Source organism: Ochlerotatus camptorhynchus, unplaced genomic scaffold, assembly GCF_037179485.1.
Source record: "Ochlerotatus camptorhynchus isolate MF236.1 unplaced genomic scaffold, CSIRO-AGI_Acam_v1.1 ptg000358l, whole genome shotgun sequence".
Taxonomy (NCBI): domain Eukaryota; kingdom Metazoa; phylum Arthropoda; class Insecta; order Diptera; family Culicidae; genus Ochlerotatus; species Ochlerotatus camptorhynchus.
Window position 1 is genome coordinate 846,466 of NW_027040846.1, and position 15,265 is coordinate 861,730.

General features: G+C 41.5%; 1 protein-coding gene across 3 annotated transcripts; it reads left to right on the forward strand.

Moving 5' to 3' along the window:
• The first annotated feature begins 5,691 nt into the window (after positions 1-5,691).
• dbo (Kelch-like protein diablo) lies at positions 5,692-10,890 on the forward strand. 3 transcript variants are annotated; one of them, XM_065231660.1, is made up of 5 exons: positions 5,692-6,227; positions 6,836-6,933; positions 6,993-8,505; positions 8,785-8,972; positions 10,712-10,890. In XM_065231660.1, coding segments are annotated over exons 2-5 (1,746 nt in total). In that variant the 5' UTR covers positions 5,692-6,227; positions 6,836-6,889; the 3' UTR covers positions 10,713-10,890. The 3 variants fall into 3 exon arrangements, with proteins under 3 accessions (XP_065087732.1, XP_065087733.1, XP_065087731.1); XM_065231661.1 differs by having other exon boundaries at positions 10,037-10,755; XM_065231659.1 differs by lacking the exon at positions 10,712-10,890 and adding an exon at positions 9,313-10,030.
• The last annotated feature ends 4,375 nt before the right edge of the window (positions 10,891-15,265 follow it).

The window sequence follows — 15,265 nt, forward strand, 5'->3', positions numbered from 1 at the left end:
TGCAACTTGAGAGACAGGAAAAGGTCAGGAGAAGCTACACTTTTTAAGTAGAAAAATTAGAGCCTTTCTGTTCCCCGGGATCCGGGAATATGAGTACGAAATTTTCCGGGATTTTGCTGTTCATCTATTTCCAAGGGTTTTTTTACAGGGTGCGTTAAGAGGGTATTCTGTAGTGCAATCCTGAGTACTGCGGAGTAAATAGATTTCATTTTGCAAGCCAATGGAAAACTGCTAGAAAATTTGTTCAAGTTTAAAATTGTTTTGTTCTTTCTCAGTTGATTCCCGCCAAAAGCTCTGAGCCAGGAGTGCTCGAGCCCCCATGACTCTATCAAAGTTTGTTTACATACATGTTTTGCCAAAGTATGTTTTACTGATATTGAAAACGCAGCTGACTCATAAAAACTATGCTGGTTTTTATACTTTCATCATTGAGCCTGTTGGTTTTTGTCTTTGAGCTTATTGAATTAAGAATGTGTTATGAAAAAGTTTGAATCATTTTTATGAGATTGCAATGCTTGACGAACTGAGTTTATTGCTTCTGAATGTTTGGCTCCTGTTTGACAGTTCTGACTGGCTCCCAAGTGACAAGCACATTGAGTGAGTCCGCAGTACACAGGTGCAAACCAGAGTTGATATTAGAAGAGTTACGCAGAGTGAAGCTTGCAACACTGATGTCAATCAATGGGCATCTTTTTTGGCAACCTTTGTTTTTGTTTTCACCTCGGATGACTTCACATGGGTTGTGAAAGTTTCGTCTAGTATCGATAACAATACCTCCCATGCACCCCCACCTTTACTATGCTCGATAGGTAGATGGTTTGACAGTTCGATCGAATCGATAGGTAGATTTTGCTTTCAGTCTGCGTAACTCTTCTATTATCAACACAGGTACAAACTATAGTCGCTATATTAATAGTCTGGCGGATAGAATTTCGATTTATCAAAAAGCGGAACCAATTCAACATATTGTAGACCAACAATTGAAAAGGTACTACCGTGGACCCCCGGTAATATGACCGGTTTTAATCTGAACACTTTTTAATTTGAACCCCGCTTATCTGCACGGCGTGCAAACTAAAAATGGCCTAAACGTCATTTTGCACATGGAACGGAGTAAAGCGAAATGGAACATTGCAAAACGGAACGCAGAATCAAAACAAAACAGCAAATAAGGCAACCAGAAACACGCTGATAGGGTTACTAGAAGTTCAAATTGAAAATGAACCCCGTTAATATGAATGAGGTGTCGTTCAGATTAGCGGGGGTACACGGTATCAACTTTTATAAACAAAACGTTGATTATTCTTTCCTCGACAATCGAACGCAAATTACCAGCATCATCGGATAGGGAAAACTTTCCAAAGATGGTGTTAGTTTGCACAGGCAAGCCTTGAGTCACGAGAAAAGGGTTTCCGAAATTTTGATCGCAATAACTGAAATGCTCTTTTCTGTTGTTAGTCGTGATTTGCTCGATTGGATCTGCTATTTGACAGCTCAATTGTTTCCCGAGATTCTATCCGCCAGACTATGAATATAGCGACTTTAGTACAAACTATGTAGTGTGGATTCACTCGAAAAAGTTGTCAGATCAACGATCACCAGGGGTAGATCACCTTTTCGTGGTACGTTACGGGATGTAAGATCTACCACCGATTCCTAGTCCTAGGTCCTACTTCAAACTACGGGAACAGGATTTTTCAGTAACCAAAGGGACGCATCTTAGTCCTTGTTACTTTTGATGCCTTGTTGATAATGACAAGACTCGGCTTTGTCCACCTATAATGATCTTGAAACAAGGAAAAAATGAAGACTAAAACGCTGTCCAGACTGGAGAGTTATAACAACAATCAATACGAAACTAACGATTTTAAATTGGCTCACTACATGACTAGCCTATTGGTCCCAAGCAAATCGATTAACGTATTCCATTCTAGTATAAATTCCAGTACTACACTATGTTTCCCAACAAACATTGAAAGTTGAATAAGAGCTTATTCAGGCAAAATTATGCTTCTTCAGCTAAAAAATAGCTTATTCAGCTTTTCTTCTTCATTCCTTTATTTAACGTCGGTCTCTGTTCCGCAATCTAGTGCCAATCACCGACGGACATCGATTGCCATCCATTGACGGCAATCGAATGTGCAGGAAGGCAGCTTCCACACCTGCGTAGGATATCGCACCCATTCAACACACATGGGCCGGGACCAACGGCTTTACTTCCCTTCCGAAGGAAGACGTGACCAGAGATTTTTATGCCTCAGAAAAATCCCACCGACCTCGGCTGGGATTGAACCCAGACCCATTGGGGTGTTAGAAAGCAGTCACGCTTACCACTACACCACCGGCGCCGGCTAATATTCAGCTTTTAATCAGCTCAAATTGTTTGTTGGGTTGTTTTGATTCGCTATGAAAGTTTGGCAGATAATATGAGGGGTTAATGGATTTTCCTATGTTTCAAGGGGTGAATCGATTAGCTTGGGATCGAAGATAGTTCCAGAGCTGAGCCAAAAAGTTGAGCTAGTTTCTTCGGGACCTTCTGGTCCTAGAGTTACCTCTATGGTTATAACCTGTGTACTGCGAACTCAGCCGATTTTATTTTTCAAGTGAGCTAGAAAACATCTTGAAAATCTTCCGAAGTTTCAAATTTTTTTGCTGAAACAGCTCACGAAATTGTATATACATGCTGTCAAATGAACTCTTGGCTCCTCCTCCTCTGCTCCAGAAATAACGTATACATGGTGATGGGAGTGCACCTGCCCACAAAGCTCACATGACTCATATAAAGTTTGATTACATTCTTGTTTCAGCAACCCAGTTTTGGCATTATTAATATCAAATAAAAACACTTTTTCGTGCATCACGCTCGATGATTATCCGCCTACTAAGGTTGATGTTTCGACAGTTTCATAATTATAATTCTTAATTTGTTTTCAGTAGGTGTCAACACCTTTACTTGTGGTTCAAACAGTAACTACCTACGTGACTTCCGAGCTCTTTTGAATGTTTGGCTCCCGTTTGACAGTTTGACTCGGCTCCCAGATGACAAGCATTTTGAGTTAGTTCGCAGTACTCAGGTTATAACATGTTATAACGGTTGTCAAATAATTGCAACACAGAAACCACCATCAAGATAGCACTATAACATGTTATAACTCTGTAGTCTGAACGTACTATAACTCGTCTATGTGATTCCTAATCTAATTCCTAAACCTAACAAATCTCGTAATAAACCTAACTTCCTTAATTTTGTCAATCGGTGGCCATTTGATAGGGATGTGCAGGTGGGTTAAAAGGCTGCAGGTCCGTAACTACATGTACATAGACTCACCAGAGTTGATCAGGTTTCTACCAGAGCCAAAAAGTTGAGCACGTTTCTTCGGGACCTTCTGGCTCGCCTTCTGGTTTTAGAGTTACCTCTATGGTAGAGAGGAAGGGGGCATTATATTCACCCATTTGGGGGAATTTTATCCACCCTCTCGGGGGACTTTCATCTACTATCTCAGAGATATTTCATCCATCAGGTCATGGCAATTCTAACTATTTAAAAATGTCCTCAGTCCATCCATCAAGTCATGGCAATTCTAACTATTTCTAAGTTTCTTTAGTCCATCCATCAGGTCATGATAATTCTTTCTACCATCCATCAGGTCATGGTAATAATATCTACCATCCATCAGGTCATGGTAATTCTATCTACCATCCATCAGGTCATGGTAATTCTATCTACCATCCATCAGGTCATGGTAATTCTATCTACCATCCATCAGGTCATGGTAATTCTTTCTACCATCCATCAGGTCATGGTAATTCTATCTACCATCCATCAGGTCATGGTCATTCTATCTACCATCCATCAGGTCATGGCAATTTTTTCAAAATAATTCTTCAGTTCTTTAGTCATTCCACTATACTTACACTATCGTACCGACTGCGCCATTGTCGTGACCGGACCGAGGTTTCCAGCCTCGGCCACGGCAACACGAATTAGCGATGCAGCTGCTACTATTGCTGCTGCTGCTGCTGTTTCTGCTGCTGCTGTTTCTGCTGCTGCTGTTTCTGTTGCTGCTGTTTCTGCTGCTGCTGGTGGTCTGTCACTTCCAAAATTCGTTACAAGAATGCCTTCAACGAGCTCAGGTACTTCATATTTATACCTGCTAACCTATCAAAATTCTCTAACCAATGAGATTCTGTTTACATGCGAACTATCACGCTTCACGCTCACTTGATTCTACTCATTATTTATTCAACACCAACTCTATCTACTACAACTTCCACCTCACAACGCTTTCAAATTCAGGTTAAAAAATATAAATGTGGACGTGTCCCTATACGCACTTCTGGCATGCGCTTATCTATCGTGCAGTTCATATCCTGCAACTCTATTCTAAGCTTATACCTGAGCGCGGCAGACATAGACCTAAGTAAACAACTAGTCTTGTAATATTTCGTTCCACTTTCTTTGCAAAACGTTATCCTTATACCTGTTTTTACTTTACGAGGAAACATGGTTTGTCTGAAATACAATTATTTCTATACTCTGATCTTACTTGATAATTAATGATGTTGCTTGATTAGCAAATGTCGCGTTCGCAACACTACTCTTAAAAGTTGAAGCTTTCGAATTGAATTGTACTACTGTCAAATGAAAACCATGACAATGCTTGGGGAATATGCAACTTTGCGTATTCAATTTCACTAGTAGTCCATGATTTCATATATCTGTCTGGTCTGGTCTGGTTTGGTAATGATGCTCTCTGAGAGCATGGATTCCCCTCGGCCTTAGGCAATCACTATAGTAGCATATCCGACCATGAAATCTTTTTTCTTATTTCGAATGTGTATGAGTTCGCGAGTGAGTTAGAAAGTGTCTATAAACTGGAGAAGCCCTGTTAGCACCGACAAACCGACATGAATGACCTTACAAAGTACCATCAAATTTCTGATCAAAGCTTAAACATGACATCTGCCGCCGTGTTCGCGAAAAATGTGTATCCCTAGCCACGAACACGCATACAAAATGTATGAGTTGGTTCGTGTCTAATCTATTTCGGGCAAATTATTATTATCTAGATCACAAATTTCTTTGGTTTTGACAGTTGGAATCACTGCACATTTGAATCCGCCGTTATGGATTCTCGATCAAGAGTAAAGTTGTAGTTTCATGTCGGTTTGTCGGTGGTGTTAGACCATTGAGGTGGATTACCGAGGTGAAGCATTCGGTTAAGATGTGTGAGTGAAATAACTGTAGGATACAACCCGTAAAAAATCCAATAAGAATACAATGATTTTCATTGTCATTGTAACCGAGATTGTAGCCATGATATTTATTGTCAAAACATTGGACATTTTTGTCGATTAACCTAAAATCACAACGAAATTCTTCTTATCTATGGTATAAAAATTACCACTTTAGTCTGTTATTTGAAATAGCATCTTCAACTATGTTATTTCGTTGTTTTATTTATAACTCGGCAATTAGTGACGCCACTAATTACGTTTATGCTGTTTTTGGTTTACTAAAATCCAACAATATTTCACGATCTCGCTTCACCTTTCTTGGTGTAAGACCACCCTCTAGTGGTGTGCACCAAGCTGACCAAAATATTTCGGCTAACGTTTCAGTGGGTACAACTGTTCCCCTCGATGCTACCCTGGATCATACACCTGTCAGTCATTGAAAAAGCAGTCATCTTGAAAGAAAAATCCAGTTTGCTTCCTGGGCGAAGTGGTGTCGCGAAAATTGCAATTTCTACAGTGAAACTTGTTCCTGAGTGGCCAGATCCGTCGGAAATTTGAGCCCGCAAGTGTCCGCTACCGTTCACTGTCGAAATGGTTCCGTTTTCCGGCAGCGAAATGCTGCTCCGGACAGTGTTTTAAAACAGCGAAAAAAAAAAAATCAAATCACCTCCCCTAGGTGCGAGAGGCTGCTGCAGCTCTTCGCTCGTTTCTTCATAATCATCATCATTATTACCGTCATCAATTTAGCATCATCGTTCCCGTAATCAGTGTGTGTAGTAATCGTCAACAGAGGAGGAGAGGGTTGCGATACCGTTGTTTTTGTGGGATTTTAGCAGCAGTCGGATTAGTGGATTAGATCGAGGCCGCCACGGAGGAGCAGGAAAGCCAGGAGTTGGTTTAGCCGCCGCCGAAGAAGAGCGCCGTAGGCCGAAGAAAAAAGGCTTCATCGCTCTTTTCTACGGCCAGGGTTCGCAGGAAAAGTTACAAAGGTGAGCAAATATTATTGTGGGTGGTGGATGGGTTAGTGTGTCCATTAGATTGTGTGTTTGGTCGAAATTTATTTTGTTGTTCGCAAGGAATGATGAGGGAATGCTCGGTCAAGGCTTGATGTTTTTGATGATTTAATTTAGCGAGTGTGTTTCGCCTATGAAGTGAAGATGCGTGTGAGCATGCGGAGGTCTGCGTGAAGGGAGTGGAAGCGGATGAGGGAAGGGGCAATGACATAAAATTAAATAGTAGCGAGGAGGAGGCGGTGTGGTTGTCCTTGGCGATATTGTTGTGCCTAATTTGGGATGTAGTCAATTGTAGTGGGAGAGTAGGTACTGAGTAATGATTATGTATGGCTGATCGAAGTGATTTAAAATAACTATAATTTCTCCAAGTTTGGCATCTCTTCGTTACATCGCCATTTGCCCTCGTTTTTCATGTCTTTTTTGCCTTGTCCATCTCACGCTTCTTGCATTACTACTGCCAGTTGTTCGTTTGTTTTGTATTTCCCTCCTATCTTTGGGGCGCTGCCTTGCTGCCAGACCATCACTTGCGTGTTTTACATTTCATTTCACTTTACTTTTCTCGATGTTTATTATCTTCATTGCAGATAGATACCGTGTGGGGTTGGGCCTCTGCCCCGCTGCGCCTAGCGGCCAACAGAATGGGCGACGTGCTAATTTCCGATCGTCCTCCGTCTCCGGCGAGGTATGTACCCAATGCTGTCTGTAATCATCTCAACACGCTAATTACGTCACCGATTTTAGACTATCGCACACCTCGGAGAAACACCCGCGAGTCACACTGACCGAGCTGAATGTTCTGCGCCGACATCGGGAGCTATGTGATGTGGTCATCAACGTCAGCGGACGGAAAATATTTGCTCACCGTGTCATCCTGTCTGCGTGCAGTCCGTATTTTCGGGCCATGTTTACTGGAGAGTTGGAAGAATCTCGTCAGACTGAAGTGACCATTCGGGACATTGATGAAAACGCAATGGAACTGCTGATTGATTTTTGCTACACTTCACACATCGTCGTCGAGGAATCGAACGTGCAAACCCTGCTTCCGGCGGCATGTCTACTGCAGCTGGCGGAAATACAGGACATTTGTTGCGAATTTCTCAAACGACAACTGGATCCGACTAATTGTTTGGGTATTAGAGCATTCGCCGATACGCACTCGTGTCGCGAGTTGCTTCGAATTGCAGATAAGTTTACGCAGCACAACTTTCAAGAAGTGATGGAAAGTGAGGAGTTTTTGCTGCTTCCGGTCGGTCAGTTAGTGGACATAATCTGCAGTGATGAGCTGAACGTACGCTCGGAAGAACAGGTATTCAACGCCGTGATGGCCTGGTTGAAGTACAACGTTGCTGAACGTCGACAGCATCTGGCTCAGGTGCTGCAGCACGTCCGAATGCCTCTGCTGAGTCCAAAATTCTTAGTGGGAACGGTTGGATCAGATCTACTTGTACGGTCCGACGAAGCCTGTCGTGATCTGGTGGACGAAGCGAAGAACTATCTATTACTTCCACAAGAACGCCCCCTGATGCAGGGCCCCAGGACCCGTCCAAGGAAACCGACACGAAGGGGAGAAGTCCTGTTCGCCGTAGGTGGATGGTGCTCGGGTGATGCGATCGCATCTGTCGAACGATTCGATCCGGAGACGGCCGACTGGAAGATGGTTGCTCCGATGAGTAAGCGCCGCTGTGGCGTCGGAGTGGCAGTGTTGAATGATCTCCTGTATGCCGTCGGAGGACACGACGGGCAGAGCTATCTGAATAGTATCGAGCGATATGATCCGCAGACTAACCAGTGGAGCTGTGACGTCGCTCCAACCACTAGCTGTAGGACCAGTGTGGGAGTAGCCGTGCTAGATGGATTCCTGTATGCCGTTGGTGGACAGGATGGGGTGCAGTGTTTGAACCATGTCGAACGGTACGACCCTAAGGAAAACAAATGGTCCAAGGTGGCTCCGATGACAACCCGTCGGTTGGGTGTGGCCGTGGCTGTGCTAGGAGGATACCTTTATGCCATCGGCGGTTCCGATGGCCAGTGTCCGCTGAACACGGTGGAAAGGTACGATCCTAGGCAGAACAAATGGTGCGCGGTTAGTCCCATGTCGACCCGGCGAAAGCATCTCGGCTGTGCGGTGTTCAACAACTTTATCTATGCCGTCGGTGGACGCGATGATTGTATGGAGCTGTCGTCCGCAGAACGGTACAATCCGCACACGAACTCGTGGAGTCCCATAGTGGCGATGACGTCCAGAAGGAGTGGGGTGAGTACGACGAGCGTTCGTTATGTAGACTTGACACTGCTGAAACAATAGAGTTGGAGTTTTCAAATTTGAGATAAGGTTAACTTTGGATGCCTCGTTAGTCCAGGCTGAGATTGATATTAATTTTCAGCAGTGAATTAAAGTATACTAATTCATAGGAACAAAGTTTAAATCATTCGATATGTAGACTCAATATTATGCCACACGGGGTAGACCTCTTGAATCATACAACTCTAACAATACACTTAATTTGATCGCTTTTCACCCCACTTTTTACAGGTCGGCTTGGCGGTGGTCAACGGTCAGCTGTACGCCGTGGGTGGCTTCGACGGAACGGCCTATCTGAAGACGATTGAAGTGTACGACCCGGAAACGAACCAGTGGCGACTGTGCGGCTGTATGAACTATCGTCGGTTGGGCGGCGGCGTCGGCGTCATGCGGGCACCCCAGACCGAAAATTACATGTGGTAAATACGCTTCTTCTCATTTGCTAACTCTGAACCATTTGTTTTTTGTTGCTTTGTGCTTTTGGTTTCGGCTTATTTACTTATTTTAAGCTTTCCACGTTTTGATTTTGGCTTTCGCGATCGACCATTCCGTGCAAAATTATTTCTATCCAAATTATTTGGTTGCCTTTCATCACACGCTTCGAGTTGATACCTAATCAATATATTAAAAAAAAAAAATAACGAAACGAGAATTCCCACTCGAACGAACTTTCGACAAATTTTCCGCTTCTATTGAACTTTTCATCTCTCGCCGCAGGAAACTCATGCATATATGTATTTTTTTTTCGTACATTTTTAGGATTCGAAAAGATTCTGTTGTTTAACATTCATACACACTCGACTAATTTGCAAATTACCGTAGTACGCAAAATCGATCACACACATAGGCGGGGGCGACTCTTGGGATTTGTTTCTGCTTAGCAAATCGGTCTGCTCTAGAGAATTAGAGACGACGACGGCGCAGCTCGTACGCGGGGCAACGATCGAGAGGTGAATTGAGATTGAGAGAAGGGAGCTGCTCCTCGTCGTAAGAAATCAATCAAACGCGCTGCGATTGTGTGGGCTGTGCGCGAGAAACGAGAATGATTTACACTCATAAACACACACACACACACACACACTCTCCAATGGTATTCGATTATTCTACGCGCATCAAATCATGTGCTACAAATTCCTTCCGATTTATAGGTGAGAAAAACAAATGAGATTCGACAAGAGAAGGAATTTAGATTCGATTTAGAGCGAATTACTTTTGACCCACTTACCCACAATCACCACGAAAAAGTTGCACTTGCACACGCTCACACACCAATACTAGTTGTTAGCGAAGGAAAGTATATGCCACGCCACCACCCTCACCCTCAATCAATTTGATAGTAGGTAATTTGTTCCTAATTCATCAAGTTTATGTGCTGGAATTAACACATTCATTTCGATCAGTGTATCATTATCACTGTTTGTGTAACACAAAACCTTCCATCTTTATTTTCTTATGTTTATATTATACTCTTTGTTTTATTTAGATCTCATCCCGCTTTCTACTGCAAATGTATTTTTTTTTCCTTCTTATTATTTGTTTTAGTAACCTTAGTGTTTTTCCAAGTTTTAACTCCTGTGAATCCCAACTATCGCATAATTCGATTGTATTAGACTAAAGCAAAATATTGAAAGAGAGAAAAACATGAAGGTTACAATCGGAATCCTTTACTGAATTCTCAATGTGATTAATGTTAAGAGCGAAAGAGATAAAGCGAATTAAAAAAATAATAAACTTAAGAAAGAGGATCGTTTTTACTTTTGACGCAAAAAAAAAGCAAACTATTAACTACCTTACAGCAAATTATAAAACATGGAAAACAAAAATGAATGAGCGGCTCGTGTTAATATTCAATCAACGTACTTTCGGTTCGATTTTCGCAGAAAATGCTTGAATTTACTTTTGGTTCTGCTCATTGTGGCATTCGAAAATCGAAACTTTGACTAGGCATAGAAACAAGAGACATCGTAAGAAACGTTATACGTGTATTAACCGATGAAACCAAAATTTTAACGCTTAATGATCCCGGTTACGGGGAGCTGCTCCAAGCTCTCACATTTTGGAGTGCTGCCGCGAAGAGAGAGAAAAAAAAATGGGACAGACAAAATGACACCCAATAAAAAAACGAGAAAATGACGTTTTTCGTTTTTGGAATTTTTAGACAATTTCCTCCCTCGGGCTTAAAGCAGCAGAGTCGACACACTATTATAGAGAAACAGTAATTGAATCAATCAGGGAGGAAATGCTTGAATGCTGATATTAGGTACTGTATTTAGATATTTTTTTTAATTATAATTTTTATATTATTACCTGAAACCTTTACTATTGACTAAATTATTATTAAAATAATAAAACTGTTGAATAAAGAAAAAAAAAAGTGTAGATAATAAGGAAATTACAGTATAACCGGGGAAGTTTCCGTCACTCAAATGGGACGCAAAAGAACATTCCTTCACAGTGTATATTTTTTTTATTTTTTGTTCCATAATTAAAACCATCCAAGAATTGTTTGAAGTTCCTCGCCTTGCTAGAACATCAGCTATGTTTCACAGTGCTTAGACCATTCTCAGGAAGTTTTCCGATTCAAGCTTGTATGCGTTATTGTCATCCATATCTATTCTTGTTGCTTCAACAGTTCAACTAGTTAAAAACAATTAAAATCAAGTCAGCTCTATTAACTTCTGTACTATTGATTATAGTCAACATTGTTTTAAGGATTTCGTTAATTTTTGACATTATGGAAAATGTTTTATTTTACACGGCCGATAAGCCTAACTCAGAGAGAGTGACCTGCGTTTTTAGAAATTTCTCATACAATTGAGTAAAAGTGACTCTTACTCTCTGAGTTAGTCTCATCCCAAGGTTACTTACCTTACCAATCAGGCTAAGGCCTTGTTGTCCTCTGCTGTCCGAAGAAGTCGTCTCCACTCTACTCGATCCATGGCCACGCTTCGCCAGCCTCGTAGTCTGCGAAGGGTCCGCAGGTCGCCTTCTACTTGGTCGAACCACCTGGGCAAGGTGCGCGCCTCTTCTTCTTGTTCCTGTTGGGTCGCTTTCTAGAACCATTTTCACTGCATCGTCGAGCGGCATTCTTACGACGTGCCCAGCCCACCGTAGTCGCCCAATTTTTGCAATGTGGACGATGGATGGTTCTCCCAGCAGCTGGTGCAATTCGTGGTTCATTCGCCTCCTCCACGTTCCGTCATCCATCTGCACTCCACCGTAGATGGTACGCAACACCTTCCGTTCGAAAACACCCAGCGCGTTGGTCCTCAACGAGCATGGCACTATCAGATATCAGGCGGTCAAAAATCAAAAAATCGACTTTCACTAATCCTTATTTCGTTATTTTTGGTCGATAGTAAACATTTCAACTAAGAGAATCTGAAAGTTTCAAGCTTCTAGCAGTTTTAGTTTCTGAGATATCGGATGTCGAAGTCAAAAAAGAGTAAGAAAAGTACAAATTTTGCCGCAAAAATACACTACCACTCAAATAAAATTTCATCCACTATTTATCATATAACTACCACATCATTATACATCGTTGGAAAGGTAATTTAATAAGCTTTCCGAAAATAAAATCCATTTGGAAATTTGATCGAGACAAAAAAATTTAAAAATAAAAATAGAAAAAAAAAATAATTGAAAATTAATGAAAATTTAACTTTATTGATCACAAACTTTCGAGTCTCGCACATTCCCAGGCTAATTCTCAGCTCTGGATGAAGTTTTGAGTGTACTCTAACAAGTACTGAAGAGTTTGCCTGCCCCAACCTGCCCCATTGGAAATATAAGCGATTTGAAAATTTTCGGTTATTAAAGGGTGATACGGTCAAAATTTGGTCAAGGGAAAACGCGTGTAAATCGGTGAAATCGTTTATTCAAAAAATCAAATTAAATTTCTTTTTCAAGTTCAATTAGTATAAAATTCAGGAAAAATATTCAGTTAGGCTTCCGCTTTTCCAAATCCGAATTGCCGGGCCTTACGCTTGACCCCTGCCATCAGATTTTGTACAGCCACCTTGCCGCAGAAAGCCGGTTTGCCTTGAACTGCTGCTCGCCCTTAGCAGTTTTTTTGGTCTTCTTTAGGTTCCGCTTGACAATAGCCCAGTATTTCTCAATTGGGCGGAGCTCTGGCGTGTTGGGAGGGTTCTTGTCCTTGGGAACCACCTGCACGTTGTTGGCGGCGTACCACTCCATGGCTTTTTTACCGTAATGGCAAGATGCCAAATCCGGCCAAAACAGTACGGAATAACCGTGTTTCTTCAGGAAAGGCAGCAGACGTTTATTCAAACACTCTTTCACGTAAATTTCTTGTTTGACAGTCCCGGAAGCTATGAAAATGCTGCTTTTCAAGCCACAGGTACAGATGGCTTGCCAAACCAGATATTTCTTTGCGAACTTTGACAGTTTCATGTGCTTGAAAACATCTGCTACCTTTCCCCTTCCTTTTGCCGTATAAAACTCCTGTCCCGGAGGCTGCTTGAAGTCGGCTTTGACGTAGGTTTCGTCGTCCATTACCACGCAGTCAAACTTCGTCAGCATCGTCGTGTACAGCCTCCGGGATCGCGCTTTGGCCGTCGTATTTTGTTTATCATCGCGATTTGGAGTCACTACCTTCTTGTAAGTCGATAGTCCGGCTCGTTTTTTGGCTCGATGCACGGTTGTAGACGATACACCCAGCTTATTTGCGGCATCTCGGAGAGAGAGGTTAGGGTTTCGCTTGAAACTACCGGCAACTCTCTTTGTCGTCTCAGCGGCTTCCGGTTTTCGATTTCCCCCCGATCCAGACTTCCTGGCTGTCGACAAACGTTCCCCAAACACTTTAATTACATTTGTAACGGTTGATTTGGCAACTTTTAGCGATTTTGCCAACTTTGCGTGCGAGTAGCTCGGATTTTCGCGATGCGCGAGCAAAATTTTGATACGCTGCTCTTCTTGCTTGGACGGCATTTTGACAACTGAAGAGTGAATTCCAAAATCAAAATAGGAGCAACATTCTACACACACACACCTTCAAAATGAGGGGGTTCAGGTTTTTCAAATGCAAAATTGAAAGAAATACGTCAAGTTGATATTGACCAAATTTTGACCGTATCACCCTTTATGGGAGATTTCAAATTGTACAAGAGCCGGCTTGGAAACAAACTTTTTCAACAATTATTTTGCAACTTTTGGAGTTATATTCGGTTGGTATAGTCGAAATATATTGTTAAAGAACATTTTCTAATGATTCATGACCAACTTTTAAAAAGGGCTTAAGCTTTTGTACAAAAAGAAGTCATCATTATCATAAAGTTCACTGTTGGATGAACGTAAAACTACATTCGTTTATGCTTTATTCTAAAGTAAGTACCTGGGTTATGACGATTATAGTAGCATATGCGTAAGTATGTACCTACGCATATGCGCGGATGAGTTTAATTTATACCTAAGTCTGTACTTAACCTACTGTAGTGTCAAATTCAAGGTTGCAAAGACTCATTTCAGCTAAAATAATGTTTTTCGGAATAATAAAACCAAAAGATGGTATGATGGCATGTTTTACTTGTAACTTACAAGAAGAGGTTACAAAGTATGCGTTGGAAACATAAAACCTGTAAATTTTGCTTTCTATGAGTCACAATCAGCGATTTGCTGATCGCTGAGTGAGTGAGTGAGTGAGTGAGTGAGTTTGTGAAAAATCGCTGATTGTTTCTCTCATGAAGTGAAATAAACAGGTTTAATATGTCAAACACATTCTTTGCAACCTCTTCTTGTATCCTACCAATTCAAAATTTGATCATGGCATCTAATTATTTCATAATTTAGAAAAACATTGTTTTAGCTGAAATGAGTCTTTGCAACCTTGGTGTCAATTTGAAGCCATAGTGTATTTTGTGTAGCTTTTATTTAAACTACTACAGTGTAATTCAAATTTACGGTTGCGACCAAGTGTGAGCATGGATAATAGAACCATTATTAATCTATTAGACGCAAAATTAAGCCATAGTGACAATGTTCACAGAGCCATTGAATTCATTTGTGAAAATTATAACATCTCGGTGGAAAAACGTAAACGTCTCGATGAAAAGATCCATAAAATCGTTACTAAATACATCAACAAATGGCATGAAGCTAATCGCACGAAAGAGCGATTTGAGTCGTATTTTCGGAACTGGCTTGATGGAGATTGGCATCGAGGACTTCATCGAACAGGAGCAATGTGTTGCCTCAACCTCGGCCTCGGGAACAAAACGTGGACGACCTTCAAAACCTTTCTTGGATTTGAGTGAAAGAGGAAAACGTCGCGTCATCGATAAAGAAGCAGTTGATCCAAAATTCGATACCATCGAGAAAGCTTTGTTATTTGCAAGACGGACCGCTTATAATCGAAAGGATTTTAATTTAGTTAAAGTTATTGGGCATATTTAAAAAAAAGTAGAAGGGTCTGTGCCTAGGGGCACGAACGGAAGCTTGACGTAGGACCGCTAGTGGACGGAATAAATGTGAAGAGCATTAAGTTCTTTTAATTGATCATATCAGGCATAACATTTAATAACGGCATAAAAGCATTTGTAAACAAACATTCTAAGGCCCTTTACACGCGAACTAAAGTACGCTAACGCAAACCAATACCACTTACGGAAAGGTGATAGTTGCCCCTATGCGATGATGTTGTTGGTTTGCGTGGGCGTACTTTGCCAGGGTAAAGGGCCTTAGAAGGTTTGTTTAC